This window comes from Nylanderia fulva, unplaced genomic scaffold (assembly GCF_048542155.1).
Source record: "Nylanderia fulva isolate GAGA-0341 unplaced genomic scaffold, ASM4854215v1 Scaffold9, whole genome shotgun sequence".
In the NCBI taxonomy this organism is placed as follows: domain Eukaryota; kingdom Metazoa; phylum Arthropoda; class Insecta; order Hymenoptera; family Formicidae; genus Nylanderia; species Nylanderia fulva.
This window is the reverse complement of record NW_028191026.1, coordinates 83,919-111,378: the sequence shown is the minus strand read 5'-3', so window position 1 is coordinate 111,378 and position 27,460 is coordinate 83,919. Positions and strand designations below refer to the sequence as shown.

The 27,460-nt window shown below is 32.8% G+C and overlaps 2 protein-coding genes across 6 annotated transcripts in view; both read left to right on the top strand.

Annotated features, from left to right (window-relative positions):
• Bruce (BIR repeat containing ubiquitin-conjugating enzyme) overlaps positions 1–23,351 on the top strand; it is a 31,824-nt gene extending 8,473 nt beyond the window's left edge. The window contains exons 13-51 of one of the 2 annotated variants that reach the window (XM_029323246.2): positions 43–331; positions 416–577; positions 973–1,278; positions 2,457–2,753; positions 3,151–3,365; positions 3,601–3,757; positions 3,875–4,066; positions 4,181–4,401; positions 4,621–4,871; positions 5,327–5,502; positions 5,827–6,014; positions 6,106–6,247; positions 6,472–6,631; positions 6,852–7,233; positions 7,606–7,732; positions 8,119–8,277; positions 8,871–9,028; positions 9,160–9,382; positions 9,621–9,921; positions 10,279–10,454; positions 10,602–10,803; positions 10,895–11,122; positions 11,312–11,827; positions 12,284–12,557; positions 13,050–13,309; positions 13,842–14,124; positions 14,313–14,704; positions 15,185–15,334; positions 15,604–15,781; positions 16,086–16,231; positions 16,382–16,624; positions 16,802–17,026; positions 17,277–17,501; positions 18,088–19,455; positions 19,848–20,068; positions 20,395–20,634; positions 20,769–20,957; positions 21,276–21,410; positions 21,526–23,351. In XM_029323246.2, the coding sequence (XP_029179079.2) occupies positions 43–331; positions 416–577; positions 973–1,278; positions 2,457–2,753; positions 3,151–3,365; positions 3,601–3,757; positions 3,875–4,066; positions 4,181–4,401; positions 4,621–4,871; positions 5,327–5,502; positions 5,827–6,014; positions 6,106–6,247; positions 6,472–6,631; positions 6,852–7,233; positions 7,606–7,732; positions 8,119–8,277; positions 8,871–9,028; positions 9,160–9,382; positions 9,621–9,921; positions 10,279–10,454; positions 10,602–10,803; positions 10,895–11,122; positions 11,312–11,827; positions 12,284–12,557; positions 13,050–13,309; positions 13,842–14,124; positions 14,313–14,704; positions 15,185–15,334; positions 15,604–15,781; positions 16,086–16,231; positions 16,382–16,624; positions 16,802–17,026; positions 17,277–17,501; positions 18,088–19,455; positions 19,848–20,068; positions 20,395–20,634; positions 20,769–20,957; positions 21,276–21,410; positions 21,526–21,798 (10,030 nt within the window). In that variant the 3' untranslated portion in view covers positions 21,799–23,351. The remainder of the gene's footprint in view (positions 1–42; positions 332–415; positions 578–972; positions 1,279–2,456; positions 2,754–3,150; positions 3,366–3,600; positions 3,758–3,874; positions 4,067–4,180; positions 4,402–4,620; positions 4,872–5,326; positions 5,503–5,826; positions 6,015–6,105; positions 6,248–6,471; positions 6,632–6,851; positions 7,234–7,605; positions 7,733–8,118; positions 8,278–8,870; positions 9,029–9,159; positions 9,383–9,620; positions 9,922–10,278; positions 10,455–10,601; positions 10,804–10,894; positions 11,123–11,311; positions 11,828–12,283; positions 12,558–13,049; positions 13,310–13,841; positions 14,125–14,312; positions 14,705–15,184; positions 15,335–15,603; positions 15,782–16,085; positions 16,232–16,381; positions 16,625–16,801; positions 17,027–17,276; positions 17,502–18,087; positions 19,456–19,847; positions 20,069–20,394; positions 20,635–20,768; positions 20,958–21,275; positions 21,411–21,525) is intronic. The other variant, XM_029323248.2, reaches the window with a different exon arrangement.
• A 1,449-nt stretch (positions 23,352–24,800) lies between these two features.
• Positions 24,801–27,460, top strand: part of LOC114946452 (ADAM metallopeptidase with thrombospondin type 1 motif A) — a 40,407-nt gene continuing 37,747 nt past the window's right edge. For 2 of the 4 annotated variants that reach the window (XM_029322943.2, XM_029322941.2), the window contains exon 1: positions 24,801–25,065. The gene's annotated coding sequence lies outside the window, so the exon portion shown is untranslated. The remainder of the gene's footprint in view (positions 25,066–27,460) is intronic. The other 2 variants (XM_029322942.2, XM_029322940.2) reach the window with 1 other exon arrangement.

The following is a 27,460-nucleotide window of genomic DNA, read 5'->3' as shown; positions in this document are numbered from 1 at the left end:
TTTAATATCGTAATTACAATTTCCCTTTTTTTCCCTTTTCAGATTTGGTCTATATAACACACCTTTTGAAATGGAACTTTTTGACTTGGAACCACCGATGCTACCAAAATTTAGTTCAATGCCTGTGACGTATGCGTCCGTTGTAGCCAGCGAGCAAACAGGTCCATCCGTTACTTCGTCAAGTGCCGTACATTCTTCCAAGATATACTCGCAAGATTCCATTGATCTGAGGGATCTACTCACACTTCCAGCGCATCCCGCTAGTGAATTTGTAGTGTCCAGCAAGTTGAAAGCATTGTGTGCCAATCACAATATGAAAGGTCTCCTTGAGGTACTCTAATTTAACAAAATATGTTTAATGAAATATGATTATTTCTGGAATCGCTTTGATATTTAAACTTCGATAACTTTTTAGGTCGAACCTCTTCACTTCACTTGTCATGCTGCCTCCGACGGTACGAAGATGGAAAAGATCGATCCTGGCATGAGCACAATTAACATTGGATCTACTCTCTACGATAGTACAGCGACAACCAACAATGGTGTACCTGATATTAAAACGATACATCATACTTATGTAAGTAACCCGCGTGCTATTATTTAAATTAATTTAGACGCATCTTTCCAAACGATACAGTTATTTCGATAACGGGGATTACGATAGAAAGCGGTAATAATAAATTGTTGCTTTATTAAAAGTGCAGCGATAACAATGATAATATTATACTCGTAAATTGTGGTATTATGCCGCAGATAATACAGCAGAAGACTCCAGCACGACATTGTAGCAATCTACGGAATAGTAGGACGAATATATAAATTTTCAGCATTTGTAGATTAGGCGAATTACGTTCCTCCGTAATTAATAGTAGCTATAATGTCTGTTTTCAAAGTCATAAACTTTCTTAAGTGGTTTATATAGGTGTTTTCAGAGTAGAAGAATTTTAATTCAGATAGAAATATTAATTGTAGAACTTGGATGCTGGATCGCTAGGACCACATGTTCAGGCTAAATCGACAGCTACATTAAGCGATCTACTTAGTATGTATACGGGAAGAGTACTAAAGAAGTCATCCCCGCAACTGTTGCTCACACCTGATGAACAATCAGACTGTGACGAAGCTAATGATATATCTAGTGACAACCAGACTTGGCATAATACACAAAACAATATGCCCAGTTCACACATGTTAAGTTCCATTGTAACAAAAGAAAAGTCATGCGTACAAAATATCGATACTGCTGTAAACAAAATTGAGGATGGCAATCCTAAAAAGGTAGATTACTACTAGACGAAGAAGACATGCACCATAATTTTCTTTTTTTTTCTTTTTCTTTTTTAATTTTTTTCAATTTCTGTTCTTAAGTCGAATAATACTGTCTTTTGTTATTTACTTTTGTTATTGCTTTGTTAATACGCTGGTTGTGATTCGGATCATTCTTTCATTTACTGAAAAATTTTACATCTATGTCACATGTATTTGAATGATGTCAGTTAAACAAATTGCATGTACAAACATTTGTACTAGATGTTGGCCCGATCTTTGCTTACATTATTTGTTGTATGTATATTTACATATATAAGGTTTTTTCTCTTATTCTTTTTTCCAAATTATTTATTCACAACAAGGAATACTATCAACTAGTTTTTACTACTACCATAAACAGTTGTTTGCACTTTTTAAGTCGTGTGCGAGAAATGCACATTTTCTTTTCTACCTGGCTTTTATTGCTTGACACAATTAGGATTAGTGATTATAACAACTTGATGTAGTAAGTAAAACTTCACATTTACTCATATATCAATTATAATGAGTAACAGTTTTGCAACAAGCTCCAAACTTGTAAATGTAAAAACAGATCTCGATAGACTTGCAAATATGTGTAAACATATCCAAAAGATCAAGTTGAAATTCTTAATTTGCAATTTTTAATTTGTAATTTACATCTTAACTTTTAATTTAACAGGCATATTACTATACAAGATGTCTCATTAATGTGACGTTGGCTTTAATAACAAACTATATGATTAATTTTTCAATACATTTTACAAATTGTATTGATTTATTGATTTGCTTTTCTTTTTTCATAAAAGTACCTGGAAAGATGATACATAATTTTTTAATTTTTATTAAAATTTTTTTCCGTCAAGGTGATGTTTACTCGAAATTAATTGAAAAATATGGTCTTGTTATCTATTTGTCGTGCAAAAAAATTTAAGAATCTGATCACTAAAATTATTTTTGTGACATCCTGTTTTGCATAAGTTGTTATTATGTATTTTGATACATATGTGAAACAAGATCATATTTCCTATATAGTAATAATAAGTGTTACATAATAGACAAAATAGTACTTAAATTTTTTATATTTTTTACAAATGCGTTTGACAAGTATAACTTTGGATACAACTACATATTTCACTACTAATCGATAAATTATGTGAATGTTACAGCGAGAAGATATTACATTTCCGTGGGGCAGATTACTGTGTTGGCCGCCTCAGCAAGCGTTGGTCGTTGAACGAATGCATTCGGGAGCTCGTCGATTTGTTATTTTAGATTTTGGATCGCCCATATTGCTGACTGATCTAATGATTCCTTCGTGCAATGATCTAGTATCACTCTCCATAGATATCTGGATTAAAAACGAAGAAACGGATGGCACTAGGCTTATTGTTGCTGGTGATATCGGTAGTAAGCCATTGATTGTCTGCGATCTTCAACCACCTCCAGTGTGTAGATATCTCAAGGTAAAATATATGCCAAATATATTACGGATTAGATCTGTTTATTTCAATTGCTGCATTACTTTTATAATTATTTTATCATTTCTTGCATTTTATTTATTCTACTTTATAGACTTTTTTACTTTTATGTGATATCTTTAAAACGTAGATTATAGAAATACTTGTATAATTTACTTCTATAATTGTGTAACAATTTTGTTTATAAACTTTTCCTTTACCATGCCCTCTTTTTTTATTTCTATTCGCTAATATTTTTCGTTTATTTCTTTATTCATCAATTAGTATTTATATATTCATCTCATAACCCGTTTATTCTCGCCTATATTTTATTTATACAAATTTATCGATTTTCACGCGTTTTCTATCTATAAATTAAATAAAGTTGATCTTGTCATTGCAGATTACTACTATAGGACGCTATGGAATGTCAACAACTACATGTAAAATACCATTAGGAGTGTTTTATGGACACATGGTAGTTTTACCTGGAGAAGACTATTCCGAGTTGAATGATTCCTCGTCATTCGATGCCAATATTTTTGATCCTTCTTTACAAGTTACCATTGATACACAATGTAACATACTGTCAGCTTTAGCAGAGGATGTACAATGCAGGTATTGTATAATAAAGATGGTATAAAAAGACATAATAAAATAATTCTAGATAACAAATTGTTTTTTCTACAGAACAAATATTCTTTCTCTGAAATATTTTGATTTTTCTATAAAAACGTGGTTTCTAATATTTTGATTTGCTTGTGTAACATTTGTAGCAATTTTTGGCATAATTATAAATATCTAACTATTAAAAGTTTGTTTTGTTAATTCTTGAAAATATTTTTTTTTTTAGATTTAGTTTAGCTACTGAAAGATTAAAAGCTCTGTTGGATCCATTGCTGTGTTCAGAAACTCCTAATGTTATGCATATGCAAAATTATCTTTGTTACAATAAGATATTTAATGAAAATAAGGAACAACCATCGGCAAAGATACTGTCGACATATCAGGTAAGATATAATTATGAACACAATTTTTAGAGACATTTTGCAAGTAAAGAAGAATGATTCAAGAAATTTTTTATCGACAAAACGATTAATGTATCAATTCATCCATATTTATTATAGGAATGTATTATGTTTCAACATCAATTGAATATTGTACGAGGTGTTTGGCGACGTCTTGAATTGTGGAGAGGTTTGCGAAATGTGCCAACAACATCTTTCGCGAACGCACCTAGTGATAAATTACGAGTCCTCGGAGAAACTTTGCTTGACATTTTGTTATACACCGTGTACGAAATTGGTCCAGTACCTAGTGTATGTATGCATTATTGTTATTTTAGATTTAAACGCTTAAAGTTAATAACATGATTATCATTCTAAAAGAAATTAGACAATTTGACTTATTTCTTTTTCTTTTTTTCCTAACAGATACATCGACCAACGTCATTATATGAAGTTTTTACTCCAACAATTTGCGAAAAATTTTTCCATTCAATATGCGTTGTAACGCCAGCCCCACGTTTACAACTTCACGCCGCTGCGCTTTTAGTTGGTATGGCAGGACATCAGCCATGGTGGGGCAATTTCTTGTCCAATACTCTGATAAATCTATATTCGTCTTCATCTATTCACATTTTCCCGCAAGACAGGTAAATGAGGTTTAGGAAATTTTAAATATTATATACAGGATGTAAAAAGGTGCTAATCTATATATAGAAAAATTAATTTAGGAAGATTACGTATCATTATGTATATCTTATTACTGGCTATCTTATTATTGACTAGATTTATGCGAATTTTAAAACATAAATTGATAAACTTGAATTTAATTTTACAAGACACTTTAAGCTGAATTTATTCATTTTTAGGGTGTTTATTTTATTGACATTTCTTGGACGAAAGTCGTTAGTAGCGGGAGGAAATAAATCTTCGGTTATCGAAGCTATGGTTCGTACATTGGGCAAATTATTGACTCCACTTACGAATGTACAGTCGTCCGATTCTAATCGACTGGACGTCACCTTAATAGGCTGGGTATTATTATTTTTGTCTATATGCTTAGACACCATTGCTCCACCACCCTGCTTTGAAGACAATCATGAGAAAACCAGAGAACAAGGTATTTTCTATAATGTCTCGTGTTTATCTATAACACAATTTATATGTATACATACATACAATGTTTTCTTCGTTAGTCATTAGTGTACTTGGAATTATGATGAAAATTCAGCAAATATAAGTTTAAAATTGTCTGATATATTTGTTTGTTAAAATCAATTGCAATCTACATGATACACGAGAAAACTAGTAAATAATTCAATACAATATTAGCGGTTTTTAAAATTTGAATATTTTAAATTGATCAGCGTGCTAGTTGGCGACAAGATAAGCAAAACTAGATTGCGAATATTCTAAACTGTGTTTTTCTATATATTACAGTTTTGTATTTTATATTATCAGCGCTTTAACATGTTAATAGTTAGGAAAAAAATATGTGCAAACTAGCACGAAATAATAAATACATAGTTATTATCAGAATAACAATATTCTAATTTTTATATTTTATTTTGGAAGGTTTATTTTCTCGTTGGGAATTTATTCAAGGAGAATCAGCCATGCAAAGAAAATATGTTAATGCTAATCGATCATCCGCCTCTCGTAGTTACCGTAAAAGGTTGCAAAAACGTTTATTGCATCATAAACAGCAGCTCCATGAATTAGAACAAGCGAAAAAATCTGCAGCATCCAAAGTATGTATACAAAATCAAAGTATAAATAATTTTTATATATTTAATTTGTAAAAAAGAGAAGGGGGAGGGAAGTGAGTGGAATGAGAAAGGAGAGAAAGGGAATGTCTTCTTAAAGAATATTTTTTAGATGATCAAATGGAAAAAAATCATGGAAATAGTTGACGAGATAAATATTATTAAAAAATAAATAAATAAAAAATATGTTTATCATTTAAGCTATCTGTATTGTCTAATGGACTAGAAGAATAGCTATTCAAATTTAGAAATATTTTACTTTACATAAAAAGATGTAAAAAGTAATACAATTTTATGTGATATATTTAGGGATTGATGACTCTTTCGTCCGATGCCGCTACATTGTACAATAAAGTGGAAGCGACACTGAAAGTTCAAGAACGTTATTTCAAAAAGACATTAAAACAACATTCTGCAAAGCATTACAAGGATATTCTCAAGAGAAACGAATCGTTGCTTCGTAATCCTTGTTGTAGTCAAACGCGATCCAGTACTAGGTCAGTTCAATGTTCTTATTTTCGTCTCGTTTTTTTTATAAGCACATAAGTTTGAAAAAAATGTACTTATACTTGTTATACATAATTGTAGCAAATCGGACGTTATGGATTTAGAAGTCGAGTACAATGTGACAAATTTATCTCATCAATATGTCTTGCCGGTCGCGCGTGGTCTCGTCGCACTCATTTTACACAATTCGGCTAACGTAGACATGTTTCTATTGGCTTGTAAGGTAAGCTTCTACTGACTCTGCCAAAATCAGAGATATATATAGATTTATATCTTAAGTTCTTTGCCGAACATGAACAGGAGAATTAGCTGACGAAGTGGTGACTAATAATTTTTATACACCCTGCACTTTATATTGTGCAATCAGTACTATTAGAAGAAAAAAATCTTAAAATTTCTACAGTTTTACAATTTATATGTTCATAATTACATTTTTCTCAATTATAGATAGTCGCTAGATTAGTGATATCTACACGTCCCGCAATTGGTTTATGTGAACTTATGACCGAGGAACAACTCTTAAAATTAATCAGATTGGCAACAGATACATCTGATGTTGCTTGGTCGTCGCATGCCGTTTCCTGCCTTCTAATGGACTTGTTAGAAGGTACACTTTACAATCAGTTTGTATTAGAAGTATTATAAATAATTATTACGAAGCAAATAATTAATAGTTAGATTAATTTGGAGTAAAACTCATATGCAATTCCTATTTTAATCCGTGGGACTAAACACGAAAATATTTTCAGTATACGATACTGTACAGTAGACTGTAACAATTTGATTGACTAGAGATATGTAAAGTATAAATAAAATTTTATTTGTAGGAGGGCGATTATATCCTAGAGCATGTTCCACCCACGAAAGCAGTCCATCGGAGGAAAATTTGGAATCGCTAGGGAACCATACGGAAGAAAATCATAGTCGTACGGAAGAGGATTCGATCAGTGTTGCAGGCAGCAGCGTACCTTCCACTGCTACGTTAGCCGAAGGATTCGTCGAAGGAGACGCGGATGAAGATGCGCAAGATAACATTGCAGTGACTTCGACCACAGCAAGTACATCCAAATCCAACGGTTATCTGCCGTCTCTTTTAGAATCTGACGATAGCGAATTGGAAGACTTTCTGGATGACATATTGGAACGTGGCAGAAATATGCTGAAGAAGGATAGTACAGTATCGAAGATTTTAACTTCTGCTATTACTGGGTATTTACCTTTGGTCTTTTCCTATACTTTTATTCACGACAATTGATTCTTGCGAAAGACGTTAATATGTTTAGAAAGTTATGATATTACATATCCAAATTAAAAGTCATATTTGTGAAAAACAATATTATGCATAATTATTTTTAATTTTATTCAACATTTGAATTTGATGAACATTGCAATGAATAAAATTTTATGAAAATTTTACGCGGGATTTTATCTACGTTTAACTTTTTACTCGTGAATATACAATAATGCGTCCATACACACACACACACACACACACACACACACACACACACACACACACACACACACATCTCTCTAATTAAATATAATAATAGTAGTAATATATTTTTTAATATTATACAGGAGCATTTCTTTAGCGATGGACGCACGATTGGAATACGGAGTTGAAATGGGTGTAGAAATATCATTGAGGATACTGTCTACAGTCGGCATGTACAATCTACCTCACAGTATAAATGCAACAGTACATGTGAGTTTATCCCATATTATACTTTTCTTTTATATGCTATTTTTTGTATTGTTTTAAAATAACGAGGAAGATTACTTTTGCTCTTCTTTAATTATAATATTAGATGTTTTGAAAATTGTTTTTATCAAAAAGATGGAGGAATTTTAAGTTATAAAAAAATAAATAAGATTCGATGAATATTACTATCATTCTTTTTCCACTTTTGGATGAGGAACTAAGCACATACTATTTTTGTCATGTTTTTGCATATATATAACAATTTTTAGCAATTAGTAGGTTGTTAAAAGAGGGCAGAGTTGCTTAAATGTGTAAAATGTTTAAAGGAGCGAGCAATATACAAGATTAATATTTGGGTTACATTATGTGAATAGAGTTTTATGTTACAGATGCCATCGGAGGCAAATCGTTGTTGTCCACAATCGTATTTGCGTACTGAGACAAACGATAAAAGTCAGGAAGTTGGTAATTTTTCCGACCCTACTCCTTCTAATCTTTCCATGTTAACGAGATGTTTTGAAAAAATGTTCACAGATTTGTATTTACGGGTAAGTTATTAATTACTTAAGTTTTTTCTCTCTTTTTTTTATTTTTTTTATTTATTTATTTATTTATTTTTTATTTATTTATTTATTTTTAAGATTGAAAATTTGATGGAACAAGCACACACATACATATATGCTAAAGATCATGTATTATTTTTTCTTAATAACGTAACCTCCAAATTATATGTGAATTTTCATCTCAATTTTGTTTGACAAATTCACTGACTAAATAATACATGCTTTTTAAATTATACTTTGCAACTACTTTTAATTGAATGCAAACAAAAAAATTAATAACAGTTTTGTGAAAATTTTATTATTACATGTAATTGTAAGTGAAATTGCATTGTATTATCAAAATTTTATACAGATTTTTTTAGCTGTGTGTTTGTGTCATTCAAAGAATTCTTTTCCTTTTGTTTAAAAAAAAATGCTCATTTCAACTTGCATATTTTTATTTAGATAATTTCTGTATTTCTCAAGACTTTCTCTGATTAGTAAATATTTTAAAATTTTTCGCTTATGTTTATATTTTCTGAATACATTATATATATATACACATGTAATGCATAGTTTTTATTTTATGTTTATAACAGAATAACAGTACAAACTTGGAACTCGTTCTCCAACTTTGGTTTGCATTGAATATGGACGCTGCTACCGAACATCCAGGCTCTCAATTTGACCCTTCTTTAACACCTCTAATACCACTTAGTCCAGCAGCCATTTCTAGCTTGATATCTGCACTCTCTTGGTATGTTATATTTAAAAGCTCAAGTTTAATGGCAAGGATGCCGCAACTGTAATATAATAATTTGTTACTGTTTTAAAATGTAAATGTTTTAAAATGAGTACAATATATGTAATTTGTTAAATAAATTTTAGGCATACTGGAGTTTCTTTACGGGCTTGGTGTTTTGCGTTACAATGTTTAACCATTGTCTGCAATCAACCGCTACGAAGATATTCTGGTTTAGACGGATTTGTACCTAGTAGTCCATCTATAGCTAGTTGTATTGTTAAAGACCGTAATACAGGCCCTATGTTGTTGCGCCTACTTTCCGGCAATGGATTAAATATTAATATGATGGATAAGCAATATATTATGGTAAGGATACAATTTCTATTGTAATCTTGTTATCACAGATAATTGATGGAAGTGAACATTTTTAAAATTGACTTATTAATTAATACTCGACTAAATTTATATATCACTTTTATACAATGTACATATCTAATAATTCACACATGCATATATATAACTCAAAAATTACATATTTATTTATATATATATTTTATGATAATTCCTACTTATAGCTGTATTCTTTCTTTTGTTATCATTTTAGGCTGGCCCTACAGTTTGCCAAGCACTGCATGATTTTCTCATTCGATTGGAAATGATGTGCGATGTTATTACAACAGACAGTTGTTTAGGTAATGCCTTAAAGGATCTTCTGTTGCAAGTGGTATACCAACTTGTGCAACCAAGCGGACCTCTCATTTCAAGAAAGGGACCTTTAGATGCGCAGTGCAAACTAATAACGTCTGTAGTTAATCTAAATTATGTCAATACCGACTTAGGCACCGCCATGAGCATATCGGAATGCGTTGGTGTGTTGGTTTCGACCTATGTCAAAGAATCTGGAGGTAATGAATTCTTTTTTTTTATTGAATATTTTTATACACTATGAACTGCAATTATAAGAAGAGAAAGAATGCAAATAAATGTGTAGAGAGATAGAAAAACTATCCGAGACAAATTTATCAAAGTTTGTATTGTGTATATGTGTATGTATATATATAAGTATATACACATAATTAGTATAATTTTCTGAGAAATTACATTCTATGTTCGGAACATTAAAAATTATTTATTATTAAAAATTCTAATAAAATTTTATTCCATGCACACACACATAAATTGAAATGTCGACTGTCAATAGTTGCAGTTGATTTTGTCGCAAAAAGTGGCAAGGATCTCAATGCATAAAATTGTTCCAACAGTTGGCGCGCAATGTGGAGGTGCGGTAGATTCGACCAGTCAGTCCAGTGGTTTCGGTGGTCTGTTTGCTTGTGTACTCGGTGGCGATACAAGACAATCACGCCCCGCATCTTGGGATACTTTAATTGTAGCTCTCATTAAATTAGTGTGTACACTCATCCAAACTCCATTACCGAATGTATGTACACTATATTATTTTATCACATTCTACATATATTTTGTATCTATGCATATTTTAATTTATCTCAATTCTTTATCTATTTTTCTTAATCTTCATAGTACATATGTATTATATATATTTTTATATATATATTTTTTTTTACAGGCTTGTCAAGATGATTTAGAGGAATCGGCGGAAATGGAACTATCAGAAGCGAATTCTTGGAATTCTGTAAGCAATGCGAATGATTCTCAAGTGAAGATGAATACTTGGCAAACAGATGAAAGTAAGGCAGAACAACAAACTTCGTTTCGCCTGCAACAACCAAAAACTAGTAAATCTTATGTACCTTGTCTCGCTGATACCGGTAATTATCTGTCTTATGTATAAAAGATATCATTTTGCGTAAATCACGTGCCAAGTTTTATTAATAAAAAATTTGTATTCTTTTTTTAAAGTTTTGCAGCACGAACCGACTATGATGCGTTTACTAGGTACTCTCGGTCATAGTACGGGATCCTCGTTAGCCATGCTCTTAGGCGAGAGTGCGGGCGCGGCATCGACCACCGAGCTCGGTGATCCAGCTTCGATACCGGATGCGACGTTTCAACTCCTAACGACTCTTACGAAAAAGGCTAGCGACCCAACTCTTGTTCTCAAACCGCTTTACCACTATCTTTCTTCCTGTAAGAATTTAAGCATTTTAAGCTAAATATATAATATTGAATTTATCTCATGAAAAGTAATCGAACAAAAAAAATTTATTTTGTCTTCACTGATAGAATGTTTTTTAAATTTTATCTTTGATGATGAACATACTATATTATCAAATTTTGCAAAATGCATATAGTTTCGAACAATTTTATTATTTACAGCATGCGGGGAAACTGAATTAGGAATTATGCAACTGTCAGAACCGCTTCTTTGGTATATCTTACGGGTATTGGACAATGCATCATCGTTATCTATCTTTACTGCAATGGGTGGCGTAAAAGTGCTTTGTGAGAATCTCGTGAGATCGAGTAACAGTGGCGTCACCAGTGCTTCCGCGTCATCCGGAGTGATCGCTCTTGTTATGGAACACTTGTCGAACGCGCCCAATGTGATACAGATGATGGCGAGTGGTAGTAAAAAAGGCGTCGGTTCGTTAGAAACTCAGGACGATGGTTTACTCAACTTTGCACCTCTCGGTACAATATCCTGGTTAAATCCAACCGCACAACCAGCAGATGTTCTCATACAGAATGCTACTCCTCATAAACGTGCAAGAACACCAGCGTGGTCGTATCATTTTTATCCCGACGAGGCGTGGGTTGATCTCACCATCACTTTACCATGCGCTATTCTACTTAGAAAGGTGGAACTACAGCCACATCTCACAGCATTGTCCAGTAAGTTTGGCATTCTAATTCCAAGAGTTGATAAACCTTTACCGACAGTATGTTTTAATATTTTCTTTTTTTTTCTTTTATGTTATTTGCATTGTATTAATAACATGTGTCAAATCGATCTGATTAGAGAGTTCACCAACTGTGAAATTTTGTACACTTTAATTAAGTAAGCAATATAAAATATCCCTTAACTAAACACATTGTTTTTACAAACTGCAGATTTTTTATTTTGAATCAACTTTTTAGTTGCTTCTTTCTTAATAAAAGTGTCGAAATATTCAGTTGAGTGATTGAAAAATTTTATAAGAGGAGAATTCTGAAAATTGAGTAAAATATTATACATAACACATATACATATATATACATATATATACATATATATTATACATAACACATTTTATTAAATAATAAGCAGATAGAACTTTATTTTTTATAATGTGTATTTGTTTTTAATAGCATGTCCATCGGCTGTAGCGCTTGAAGTTTCAAGAGAAAGTAATGGTCCCTTAACACCGGTTTGTCCTCCAATGCCAACGGCGGGCTTAACGTACATACGTGTTACTTTGTCTCAACCGGAAGTCGCAACTTCTGTATTGGTGCGCTTATACAAACCTCGTGACTCGACAAACATAAATCTCAGTCAAATAAGATTGTTGGGAACCACCGCATTCGGTGAAATTAAAACGAGTCCAAATGATACAATAGATGAGGAACAACTAACTAAGACTAGGTAATGATTTTATTTTTTTATTTTTCCGACAGTCTAATCACCGTATTTTTAATTTTTATTCAAAGCCTATTCTTAATTGTGTGTTATTTAATCCATCTATATTTTATAATCTCGTGTTTACATGTTGTGTGTGTTCATACCACACACAATCGTATTATAATACTAAATTATAAGTAAAATAAAATAGGTTTCTAATTCTGAAAAATTAAAAAGTTTTCTTGAGCAAGAAAAATATTTTAAAAGGTTTTAAATTTTAAATAAAAAATAAAGTAGTTTAGTACACTTTATCTGCGCATCACTTAATGTGAGCAATTCTTTTAAATAATAATGAAATACAATTCTCTTTATTTGAACGAAAGATATTTATTATTAAAATTATTTAACTCATAATTCTTGTCGCGATAAAAAAAAATGAAACGACCAGATTAAAGAGTCGAAGGTTTATTACGTACAAGTTTAAAGAATTCATTTTTTATAATGTTTTCCATGTAGCTTGGGTTGGTTGCGATTACTGCATCAGTGCTTATCGGTGAGCACATTAAACAGTAATCTGGCCATCGAGGTGCTTAATTCCGCGGCTTCAGTGGAAGGCCTGGTCGAGGCATGCTGCAATCTTTTGTTACTCCCAGCACCGTCTCTTTTTACTCCCAACTTGGAGAGAGTTCTATTACAACTTGGCTTACATTCTCGAGAGCTTGGACTTCGTCTCATTGGTCTCTTACTCAACAACAGGTCTACTCCTTTTTTTCAAGGTATCGCTTTGTTCTGTTTTCCGCAAATAAAATCAGGGATGGCCATATAGGCAGATTAGATGATAGCCTTGGGTTTTGCGCTTCAAGGAGATTCAAATATTGGTTAAACACTTTATAAAAGCAATAATATATTATGAAAAAAGAAAAAATTCTTTGTTTTCGCTTATGTGTTTTGATGTTTATTTTAGAGTTAATATGAAGAAAAAAATTAATAATTTATATTGAAATTATATATTAAATGATTTATTGTCCAAACTTAAACATTGAAATAAATTAAGAAATATAATCATTTTTCTATAGTTGTGCGAGTAAAATTGATAGTAAAGCTTATTTTAATTATTAAAGATTTACTTTGATTTATCTAATTTATAGTTTATATTAATAGTCGACGAAAGTTATTTGTTGCTTAAAATAAAGACTAAGGCTGCTTCTGAGTAAAATATTTGATAGAATAGTAATCTTGTTTCTCTTTTCTGAACTTATGACTTATTATGGTAATATTATAATTAATGACTATGCTGATATTTGACAGGGGCTGTGACTTCTCAGGAAACTTCCATTATACAGTTGGTTGTTGAATTACTTCAGCAATTGTGTTCCATTCCGGATTCAAGTACGGAAGCTCGCATGAAGGCTGTTCTTACATGGCTACAAATATCTGCCACAAATGGAATATCTCAAACAAATAATAATCCCAATTCCGTAAATCCACCAGCAGTATACATACACTGTGTGTCCTCTATCATTTGGAAGGCTCAGCAACAGCAATATCACAATTACGATCTACAAATCTTGCTAACGGATGAGTTGTTCTAGTAAGACCATTTAATTTCATATTTTCACCTTTATTGATTAAAGCATATTTAATTATTAATCAATTTGCAATATTATTATTATCATATAAATTTTATTTTCCATTTTATTGTGCATTTCTCTATATAGCCAAACTTTGAATATTATGAATGAACAGAAAATAACATTTATTTTTGTTTTTTGAGAACAGCTCTTTGTACAAATGGACCTTGACACTCGGAAACAATTCGGCTTTGAAACAAGCGATCGATTCTGTTTTATGCGCTTTCTGTTATGTGAGGCCATCACTATTAATGTTGCTTTTGGAATGGGTTCAAATACTACCATCGAATATTGCGACGGATCCAACCACATCTATATCTGACGATCGCAGGAAGAGCGAGGAGCAGACGGATGATAAAAAGAATGAAATTAATGTTGATGCAGAGGGATGGTACTGCCGATTTGCGTTGCTGAAACATAAACGATTACATCTGACAGAGGGACAATTATTGACTGTAGCTACAGCGGCACGTTCTCCGCCTGGTATTCGACAATTGATAGATTCCGGCCTTCCAGCATTATTGACAGCATTCATCACAGGTTTAACTTTTTATTTCATATCTAGTCTTTGGACAAATTATAATTTGTGAATATAATTTAATTACTTGATATATATTTTTTACACATATACGTGCACACGTTAAATGTAATATTCATTGCAATATTTATTGACCATATTATATTCACTGATATGTACATAATTTTGTACATATATTTTACACATTACACCTTTAAAAATTTTTTAAAAATATACTTGTTGAAAACAAAAAGAAAATTTAGAGAATCCAATCAGATTTAATTTAGCTCGGTCGAGTTATATTTAAAAATGTATATAGCTTGTAGATATTGAAATAGGAACGAGAAAAATAATTTTGTACATAATCATAATTATGCATTGCACAGATATATAAAAATATAGATAAAAATTTAATTTAATTATTAATTATGGATAATTGTAAAAGATAATTTAAAATGGATCAGTAGTCAATATCTTTTTTATGCTAATGTTTTGATATTTAGATTTCTGCAATTCGGAAAAGTTTAAAAAACAGCAGCGAAATAGTAAAATGGCATCAGGTGACAGTAATGAAAATAATATGACTGCGGATGTCTCTTTGATGAGCAGTGATAAAGCGGCAGATTCCAATTCCGGCTCAAATAATTATTCTGGTAAATATATAACTTGAACATTATAAGAATTTATTTCTAAATAATTTTATTTTATGTTTAAAAAAACAGTTTTCTATAATTATATGGCTTTATATAAAAGCATATAACATATTAATGTGATAATCATTTTTTTTTATATTTTAATTATATTAAAATATTAATTTTGAATGACACTGTTAAAAAATATGGATTTTACAAAGTTTTTGGAAATAAGCTATTTTGCACAGATGTTACATGAATATGTATACTATATTATTTATTTTTTCCAGGTGGACTGTGCATGACAAAACCAGAGAGTATAGCAATAGTAATAGAATTCTTGACACTTGTATGTTCAGAAGGTAGAATGCGTGATTGGCTTGGTAAAGAAGGTCATGGTTTCTGGTTGCCCCTTTTATCTCTTCTTAGTAATCGTCCTGTTGAAAGTCCAGCCGCGGCTGCATCAAGGTATTTACGTTTACGTTAACAAACGTTTCAGACAATATATAATATTCAGAAAAAAACACATAAAGACTACAATACTATGTTCTTTATATGATGCAAATAATATAAAACTATAATAAAATATATAAAAGCGTCGGCTCGTAAATTCAAGATTTTTCATCAAAATACAATTAGTTTATGAAGTAATATTTCACAATTTGTCGGAATTGTGTGCTCGCGTAACTACTATATAGTCTTATACGTTATTTTTAAGTCTTCTGGATAATAAAAAACTTTTGCTAATAACATATATTATGACATATTGCAGTTGTTCGAAAACAAGTGCATCGTACGCATCCTTGGAAAGTGCCATGATCAAATTCCTATCAAGATGTTGTTGGTGTCACTTTGCTAATCAAAAGTTGTTGGCAAAACTTTTGATCGAAGTCATTTCTCAACAACGAACTACTTCAAGTAAGTGTACATACTGTAACTTGAATAATATTAAATTGTCTCTCTCTCTCTTTCTCTCGGTATATCTCTCTCTTTCGTTAATAACGCCATAATGAATTAATTAATTTAAATCAATCTTTATCGAGTAACGATATGTTATTACATTATCAGATGTGCGATATCTTCATGGCATTTCCGGGTTTACACGAAGATTAATTCTTCAATTGCTCTTGGAGGGAGAAAAGGTATTAGTTTCTGTAACATCAGAAGCTCCTATGAAAGTTTCAACAACCGCGGCTAATCATAGTATGCCATCTATGCCGCCGCATCCTGCTCATCCTCTCGGTCATTATCATCAATTATTATACATGTCGACGCAAGCAACAGTCGCGGATATATTACAACAAGTATCAGGTATGCACATCTACTACTTATGATAACAAAATAATATAATTATAGTAAAAGTTTCTCTGAAATAAAATATGTAAAATTGCACGAGTAGAAAATAGATGCGAATTATTGCAGAAAATATATCAGTATGTTTTAAACCCCTGTATGAGTATTATAAAATTATAAAATTTATTTTTTAAGGAACATGGCTTCTTTTGTTACTTCCAAATACGTACAAGAGTAACGAAACAAGTTCCAATGTAGGAAATAATCGTTCTCGTGAATTGTGGGAATCTGGAATGGCATTAGTAGTAGATACGCTTAGTGTAGCTGCTGGAAACACAGCGAAAGATAAACGAGCTAAAGAAGTATCGAATAGATCGCAAGCTCGTGGTCCTATCATTAGAAAGACACGTTTAACTTCCGGTACGTTTTGATTATTAGTAATACTTAATTGCAATTAAAAGCTATAATAATTACTCTTTGCTTTCTTAAAACTTAAAAAATGATACAATACAAATTTTTAATTATCGATAACAGGATACTCTGTATCTATCTAGTGTGAATTTAACTGCATGTGCTGTATTTAAGTTAAAAAGATAATCATTTATTTTTCAAATAAAATTGTATACTATGTTTCTCATTATTGCTTAACTAAACGATTGTATTACTGTAGATGGACCGTCAGTTGGAACAAGCAAAGTCTCTACTAATAATGCACAAGTAAACCCGGCCAACACGACGAATCAGCAGTACCTAATACATTCATCTCGTCCAAATATCCCTCTACCACCTCAACTTACGATCGCACAACTTTTGGCAATCGCCGAGGATAGCGGAGTATCGTTGTCCGAGCCGTGCTTACACCTCATCTTGCGTCAACGTAATAAGGATTCTAAAGGTATATATATGATTTCTGTCGCTTTCTTCTAAACTTCTTATTGATATAGATATTTTATTGAAATATAACAATTAAGTGCAATAATAAAAATTGATAATGCATTTAATTGAAATAAAATATCAGAGATGTTAACGTAGTACACAGAATGTACAGTATACATACAATTAATTGAGTTTATAGAGTAGCCTCTATAAATTTTGTTAAAAGTATCATCTGATCTGAAGACGGATGAATCTAATAAAATGATAATTAATTAATTAAGTTACAACTACGATATGATATTACATATCGATTGTAAGATGCTGTTGTGATTAATTAGCTGTTTGATACTTGATTAAGCTTTCTCGTCTATGTGTCTGTATTATATATTATTATTGTTGTTGTTTAATTTAAAATATTGATTGCTCCAAATCGAAAGCTTTTAATTAACAACGCAATACGCGTTTCTATCAAGTACGCGTCTTTTTTTTAAAAAAAAAAGACTTTTTAAGTTAAAAAGGGTTAATCGTTTGAAAGGATACAAATACACTTTTGTGAATCACGTTTGCGTTTTTTATTCACGCTTTTTTACATATTTTATTTACAGAAGAAGTAAACGCGACGAAACAAAATGACAGTGAACTGTTAAACTACAGAAGCATAGAGAGCTCGTTGGGTGTGTTCAGTGCCGGCGGTGGTTTGGCAGTGTTGGCGCGTCACTTGCCGCTGATATATCCGGATCCCGGTAGGCCATCGTTTTTCGTAGAGAAGTCACCGTCGCCGGAACAGACGGACGCTGATTGGGTAAAGTTAGAGACAAACGACGACATTTATGAGGCTCTAGAGGAAGGTAGAACGACGAATTGTACACCAAAGACATCGGTTCCCGCTCCGTATGTACCGCCGCACTCTCTCGCGGCCTTTGGTCTGTTTCTAAGATTACCGGGCTACGCCGAGGTACTATTGAGAGACAAGAAACGGGCGCAATGTCTGTTGCGGCTCGCTCTCGGCGTTTCCGACGATGGCGAGGGCGGCGAGGTGTTGTCCTCGCCGTTGGCCGCGTCGTTGCCGACCCTGCCGTTCCAAGTTTTGAAGCAACTGCTAGACGCTACGCCACCGAGCACCGACGACGGTTTGCTTTTACGAGGGACGACTATAGAAGTTGGCGCCATGCTATTGCTGTTAAATTGCCTGGCGATATTCACGCATCAGACTGGGCAGAACGATGGCTCGGGCGAACATAAAACGAGTCAGAGTGACGGCGTTGGAGGACGCAGCGATGATAATTCGCACCTATACTGGGCGAAAGGTACTGGCTTTGGGACCGGATCTACGCAACAGTCTTGGAACGTCGAGCAGGCGCTGTTACGTCAACGGTGCGAGGACGAGCATGTAACGGTGTTGCTGCAGGTTCTCGCTAGTTACATCGGTACGTCGGGAAGCGGGCAACCGCAGCACGAGCTACCCGCTCCATTTCCAGATTTACTCGCGCGTTCCTGTCTACTGCCGGCATTATCGTCGTACCTGCGAAACGATTCTGTCTTGGATATGGCCAGACACATTCCCCTGTATCGCGCGGTTTTGCAATTGCTCCGAGCCATGGCTCTCTCTAGCCAGCTGGCACCGCTCTTACTACCACGCGGCGCTAAATCCGCTGGAGAACCATCCGTAGTGTCCCTTTTATCAAGTATGAGAGTGTGTGTAGACACGTATGTGAATAAGATCAATCGTACGAGAGGCAATAAAACGAATATGAAAGCCGTTTCTAAATATCCCGATGATACCGAACAAGACGAAGGATTGGCCACGTTGATTCCCGATATACAAGAAAGTGCGAGTATAGTGCAAAACGCTACATGTCGATTATCTGGTATCGGGGAGGAATTGCCCGGATCGAGTCCAACGGTGTCTGAATTACCTTTGCGCTCGAGTCTCGAGCACCGCTATTTGGAAGTTATGAAAAATCTGCAATTTGGTAAGTCTCTTGCTAAACGTAAAACTTCTTTACTCGATATACAATATATATATATATACACATTATATTGTAACTGCAGTTTTATTTTTGATTTAATAATTAATATTAAACACTTCCAACTATACAAAGCGAAAAGTTTCTCGTACACTCTTGATTATTTCTTCAAACTATTATTACAAAATGCACAGTAAAAAGATTTTTTTTGAAAATTTCAAAACTGTTAAAAGTAATCTCTGTAAATTAATATATTATATTGTTTCTCATTTATATAATTATCAAGAATTTTTGCAAATAGCTAAGAAATTAAAATTAATGGTACTAAAGCTAATAGTACTTGTAATAATAAAGTAATGACAATTAGCAATTAATACTCGTTTTTTCCTTTTCCATAGATACCTATGAAATGATTACCGAGAATCCAGACGGCGGAGGTTATAAATTCACCGTTTCGTATCATTTTGAATCAAATATGAGGGCTGCAGGTGAGAGGAGTCATCCCACACGAGTAAAAAGATTAGCCCAAGAAGCCGTCACGCTCTCGACAGCATTACCTCTCTCTTACAGCAGCAGTGTGTTTGTAAGATGTGATGCGGATAGATTAGACATCATGAAGGTATTTTATTTGTTTCATTTTTATTTCATGTACGCACAACACTTTAATTATCATCATGTTTCAAATCAAAGGCTCTCTGTGTGTGTATGTGTAAATGCGTGAAATTTATTTTATATAAACAATATGCGATAAAAAAGAAATTATAAAAAGGCAACGCGTAAAAGCGATTGAGATTTTTTTTTAATTGTAATTTTAGTAAACAGTAACGTATGTGTAAAAGAAATATCTCACTTGTTCCAATAATATTAATCAATATTAAGAATTAATTGGCAATTTGTGACTTTTATATTCACCGCAATGTGACACGATATATACGATTGTTAAAGGTACTCATAACGGGGCCAGCAGAAACACCGTACGCAAACGGCTGTTTTGAATTTGACGTATACTTCCCTCCCGACTATCCTAATAGCCCAATGTTAATAAACTTAGAGACAACCGGTCGTCACACCGTACGTTTTAATCCAAATTTATACAATGACGGAAAGGTCTGTCTCAGTGTGTTAAATACTTGGCACGGTCGGCCCGAGGAAAAGTGGAATGCGCATACGAGTAGTTTCCTCCAGGTAAACTTCTGAAAATAAGACTTATTTGTTGGTTCAATTTCTTTTGTCATTTTTTCTTTAATTTAATGAATTAATATTTATTCGATAATGACAATGTATACAAGATTCGATAATTATAATTTTGTTGGACACAGGTCTTGGTATCGATACAGTCGCTAATCTTAGTATCTGAACCTTATTTTAATGAGCCTGGATACGAACGATCACGGGGCACGTCGAGCGGTGCTCCATCTAGTCAAGCATACAATGCGAATATTTGTCAGGCTACTGCCAAATGGGCAATGCTCGATCAAATTCGTAATCCTTGTCCATGTTTTAAGGAGGTAGGTAATTGACCTGTGAAATGATCTTAAGATCTCTCATTTTATATAAGCGTGCACTCTTCATTCTCTGTTATGTTGCAATAAATTATCATATTAATACTATAATAATAATAATAATAATAATAATAATAATAATAATAATAATAATAAAATTGTATTATATTATTATCATCATCATCATTTGTTATTTATACTACAAGGATAAATTTCTCAAGTTCTATAAATTATCGAAATAAAAAATGTCTTTCCGCCGCTTTTTTACAACGCATTCCTTTCACTTTATTATAAATAAACTTTATAAATGATTTTGCGACACAGGTTATACATACTCACTTTTGGATAAAAAGGCACGAAATCGTTGCGCAATTAGAGGGATGGATAAGAGATATGGAAATGCACGGATCAGACCGTAGATCAGGTCGTACTATTTCTCTGAATGCTTTGTCTCTGAGGGTAAGTATCATATACATATGTATATGTTTTCTAAGAGAAGAATGTTTGAAGATTTGCGCACAGAGACAGTTATAGCGATATAACTTTATTAAGGAATGTTTTCTTCGTTTTACAGAGACACTACAGGCTATTGAGGGAAGAACTAAATAAACTGCCAACACCCAAAGGATTAGAGGACTTGGCCGAACCTCTCGCATCGCCAGGCTCGCCCATCGAACTTTCAGGGACCCCAGGCACAACACCCAATACACCGTCGACGGTTGCGGCATCCGCAACTACTCCAATCACTACCAGCAATATAGTTTCGAGCAGTGCGAGTAGTCACATGCATCACGACATCGATACGGACGTCGAGATGGAAAAGATGGTCTCGAAAATGTGTGAATAGCTAAAGGATGTTAATAGACATTGTTGGACATTTTGAAAAGAGTCTATTGTTTGTGTTATGAGATGAACAAACGGACATTGAAAATGACGATACAATAGACTGATGAATCAAATACATAGATATTCTGTGCCGATTGCTGCTGAATTATGCCGCCATGGTGATTGGCAAGTCGTTAGAAAAGAAAGCAGTTACGATTCTCGACCGAATATATAACGACACGATGACGATGATTACAATGATGATAGTGATTATAATGTAGGTAGGTAGACAAATGTAAGGTGTGAGAAAGGTAGAGTGAGAAAAATGAGAAAGGATTTATGGTGCAGAGAAAGCGCACGCGCGCGCTGCATGAGTGTGAGAGAAAGAAAGAGCAAGTGAAGAGAATGAATAAATGAATGAACAAATGAATGCATAAATTAATTAATTAATAAATGAATGAATGAATGAATGAATGAATGAATAAAGTAGTGAGCATGAGTGAGAATAATGAGAATAACGAATGTGTGTGAAAGAGAAAAAGAGAGAGCAAAACAAATAGAAACAGAGAATAAGTAGCGCGAATGTAACAAACTCGTGCGTAGTAGATACTTTTTTATAGCCGCTGCTATAGTACGTGTACGCTGCATTCTACTACTTCGTACTACTACCATAAGTACTACAACTGTTATTCGATATTTATTATACATGTTCCTCGTTTATGTAGCATAACTTATAATTAATTGCACTTTCGTGCTAATTTTGAACGTCACGTTTATTGATTCCTCCTTACTGCCAATTTCCGCATCTTTCAAGAAACTGATATCCCCAAAACATGATGAATGTAGAAACACGCGAAATGTTATTAGAAGCTTTAAGGGCCAACATGTCCATTCTTCAAACAATCTTTATCTTATGAATGATTAAAACTCGTGTATATATCACACGCACACACTTTTATATACATGCGAGTACATACATCTTTCCCTTGTGTACATTTGCGATATCTACGTGTCAATGCGATCTACATGTTTCAACGCGATTCTTTCTTTTCCCTTCTTTTCAAATAGATAGATATATTTGTTTTAAGTTTTCAAACATGGTATTATTTTTCAAGTTACATGTTACATTAGTAAATCTGCTTTACTAAGCCTACTACTCACTTTATAATGCACGAGATGTAATCGATAAATGTTTCATAATTTCTTGCTAAAATGTAAAGCGAGCAAATGTAAAGAAGAAACAATAACGTTGATGTAAATTGGCTTGAGGGTGCAAATAATTCAGGGTTCTGATGAGGGTATATCCTGACCGAATCTAAACGACGACTTGTCCTAATCTAAAGATCGAGATGACGATCTAGATACATCATTAGACATAACGTTTAATATAATAGTACGTGTTCTATGTCGATTTTGAACGAACGACTAAAATGATATCTTGAAAAACCGAATGAATCGTTGGTTACGTTTCTTACGTAGACAAAAATTGCTCTTTGTAATTGTAACAGCTATACTTGGTACACGTAAATTTCATATGAATCGACCATATGAACGAATAAAATTACATTGTTTTGAGATAGCTTTTCATTTTCATTTTTTATCTAATTTTATTTTTATTTTTTTACTATTACCATTTTTAATCAGATTACTGTTACAGATACAATTGCTTATTTGACTTTGGAGAAAGATTAGAATGCTTTAAAGTGTTTGATTCATTAATTTCGGGATAAAAAAGTAAAGATTTCTTTATTCTGATTGTTTAATGCAAAATGCTTTAAAACATCTCCCCGTTCACGGCCTTTATCGCATGTAATTCAATATGCACGCATACACATATACACGAGAAACATTAATATTTGAAAGAAAGTATATATATATAGATATATATATATATATATATATATATATTTATTAGAATAGATGACACCTTTGAACACATCAGGCTATATGCCTTTGAAAAGATATTAATAAATAGATAAAGAAATTTTGACATTAAATGTGTATCGTGCATAGAAAACTTGATTTATTATGTGTGACAATAGTTGAAATATATTTAAAATTAAAATTTTTTTCATTTATGTTACATTATTTATTATTTATTTTTTTAAACGTGTGTTTATATATAATCTTTGACACTGTTTAGAAATTCAATTGAATTGTCAAAGTTATGTGAGAGAGTAAAATTATGTGAACCGTAAATATCAAATATAATTTTTCTTTACAAGCAAATTTCGATGTTACAAACAAATAATCACACTAACTAAAAAAAAAAAAAAAATCAGATAACTTCTACTGTAAATATTTATTTATTTTTTGTTACTTGTACACACATTTATTCTATAGTGCAGAAAACAATTTTAAAATTTCGCGGTAAATATATATGTATGAAGTTGTTAGCTTTTTGGAACTAATATTTTTTTGGTGGCTTGGGGTCAACTTCAGTCGGTGTATGCGAGTGCACCTAATCGGTCGTTGTTGTTGCTTCGTTGTGTCGATCGCGTAAAATTGTTACGTCTGCTTGTAAAATTCGTCCGAATTTGCGCACACAGCATTAACGATATTCAGATTTACATTTTTTTCTTTTTTATAAAAATTATCGGGACAAAAAAGTCGCTCTTTCTTTTTTTTGTCTTACGATAGCCATATTTGAGTCACTGACGAGTAACAGTACCTCGTCAGTGTTTGAGTGCAGTGATTTTTCATGCAGCATTATGCAGCGAGTATGCGGTAAGTACATTATTTTCATAGAATTTAGAATAACGATTAAAAGGGAAAAAAGTAAGTTAAAATGTTTCAGTATATATACATAATGAATTTGCATGACAATTAATATACATATATTTGGTGCGCTTGACAACACATAGATATTTTGGCGGTACATGTATTATCAAAAGTTGTTATAGACTATAGACGATAGATGGTAGCAGAGTACGGAATAATAGCACAGATTATACGACTGCGAGATCGTTGCCCGGCGCTGTCGCTTAGGGACGGATGGTGGTGAGGAGGTGTAGGTCGTGCGAGCGCGGGGCATTTGGCGTTTCGGGACTGACTTCAGTTGGTGCGTGCGAGTGGGTCGGGTCGGTCGGTCGGTGCTTGTTGAATTGTGTCGATCGTCATCGTGCTTTTCGATTCTTCGCGCATTTCTTCGCGGAGGTACTTTATATTATCGACTTGATCGTCTCGATCTCGTGGACGCGGACGTCGCGATTTATTTGTTTGCGGATAAGTTTGTTTGCACGCACAATAAATAGTGATATTCCGAGCTGCATCTGCTATTGAGGCTGCGGTAAGTGTTTTATATTATAACGCCATGATGTGATAATATATTTTTACGTGTATCGTGATATAACGACTAGCAAAAATATTAGGCAGCGTGTATAAGATTGTCAAATGTCATATCGTATATTAGGTAAAACTATTCCTTCTCCCTCCCCCTCCCTTTCCACCTCCCCCGGAAGCGATTGTCCGTGAAAATGAGTGCTGCTACCGACACCGACGCGTTACGCAATATTTAAATTTGTATTTTTAGGTTTAGAGCGCGCGCGCGCATGTCGCGCCATACAATTCACGAGTTCCGTTTCTTCCCTACCCCCCCTCCCTTAAACAAACTTGAGAAAACATTTTTTTAAAGCAGAGAATAGTTAAGAAGCTATGAAGAGCTGGTGTAGTAATCTTTCTCTTGTTCTTTCATCTTCTTTTATCTTTTTCATCAAGACTGCTCGAAACTCTGTTTCGATTCAAGAAGCGATTGGAAACAATTTTTCGATTAATATATATTTTGAATAAAATTTCAAATATTCCGATCGTCGTATTCGTGATTTTTTTTCAGTAGCAAGCTTACAAAATAATCTTTCACCGGAGTTGAAGTTTCGGTTACTATCGCTCACTACTATTTGCATTAAACAAAGATTTGGAGTCAACGTTCGTAGCAGTACGTGACAAAGCAGGTGGAAAGAGGTGGGTGTTTGTGTGTGTGTGTCTGTCTGTCTACAGAGGAGTGTAAATTTACACAAATTTAAAATCAGACAATGTATGAGTTGAAAATGCACACTACCGGTTTTCATGTAGTTACATTCCTTACCTCATTCGATCTTGTCCCTCACGTACGCACGTATATGCGTGTGTGTGCGTGTGCACGTCAGGTGGAGTAAGAAAGATTCTTTGGTAGACTTTTAACGTTAAGCTCGATTCATATATTAATATCCAAAAATTGCCGGTATCTAGATCAGACGACAATGAAAAAAAGAAAACAATATATATGTATATAAAGAACAATGCAGATTATATAGAAATAATTGTGTATATATTATTTCTTCTATTTCTCATCGATATATGCACGAATTGATATTGATAATAGGATGGTCTCGATACTGTTGAACGCAAATTGTTTCACAATCGGTATATCAATAGGTCATGATCCGTGTGCCAACAATCAAGTCTCAGTCGTCGAGTCAAGTATGAGCACTTACATTTCAAAAAATTGAGATTGTATAAACAATACACGCGAAAAAGTTGTTTTTTCTTCTATACAAATTAAGTAATTTTTTTAATCGATTGCTTCTTCTTTTAACTGTAATCTTGTTTCTTAATTTTTAAGTCTTTAATTTAATAAATTAATTAAAGATAATTTGTTACATAGTGAACTATTATACAGAGAGATATTGAAAATTTTATGTGGTTTATTACATTTTCTCGTATAGAATGTTAAATAATATTTTTTTCTACGACAAAGATTAACACGAGCATATATCCGTCTATAGTTTTTCTCTGATTTTTCTTTTTTTTAATGTAAATACTAAAAGTTAAATTCGTCTTTCAAACCTTTTCACTCACTTTTTTTAAGTGATGTAAATGAACAAAGAGATTTGTTAATATCCGATATTAATTTTTGTCAATAATTACGTATCGGATACTGTGAATCAATCTTTATGTGGTAAAGTTTTGATAAGGAACGCGATGGAATGTTAATTTTTTTTACAGTCTGCAGCATTGCAAGGCTACACGTGACACTCTTCGTGTCAATTTTTTGATTAAAGTATTTGCCCGAAAAATTTCAATGATGAGATAGAGAGAAGAGCGATAATGTAATTTAAATTAACCAAATTGTATTATAAAGAATGGTTCTCTTTAACCCTCCCCCCCCCCCCTCGTAATTTTTTTATAGCGTGAATACATCGTGGTGGAAGAAGTGCCGAATTTTATTTTATCGTCGAAAAAACATGACAGCCGTATATTAATTTATTAATTTAGAGAAAAAATAAATATATTACATCTACTTTTTTTCTTACACATAATAAATATAGGCATGGTTTGACAGATTAAAGTTTTACATCTTTTTATTTATATACGCTGAAAAAATTGGTTAACTTGACTAAATAATCTTTCAAGTAAATATTATTTTGTTAAATGAATATATAAAAATTAATATTTAAATTACGTATAACATTAAATCTAACAAAACGTATATTTGACTTAAATACTAATATATATTCAATTAAAATAGTAATTTAACTAAAAAGTTTAGTCAAATCAATTTTTTTCAGTGTACGTATATGTATGTATATTTCGTACCTACTATTTACATATTATTTATACGCAGTTGTATGATATAGTTTTGATTATTTTTTCGATATAAGAACTTTGTTAAAAAGTATCATCAAATTTATTTATTATAATCATAA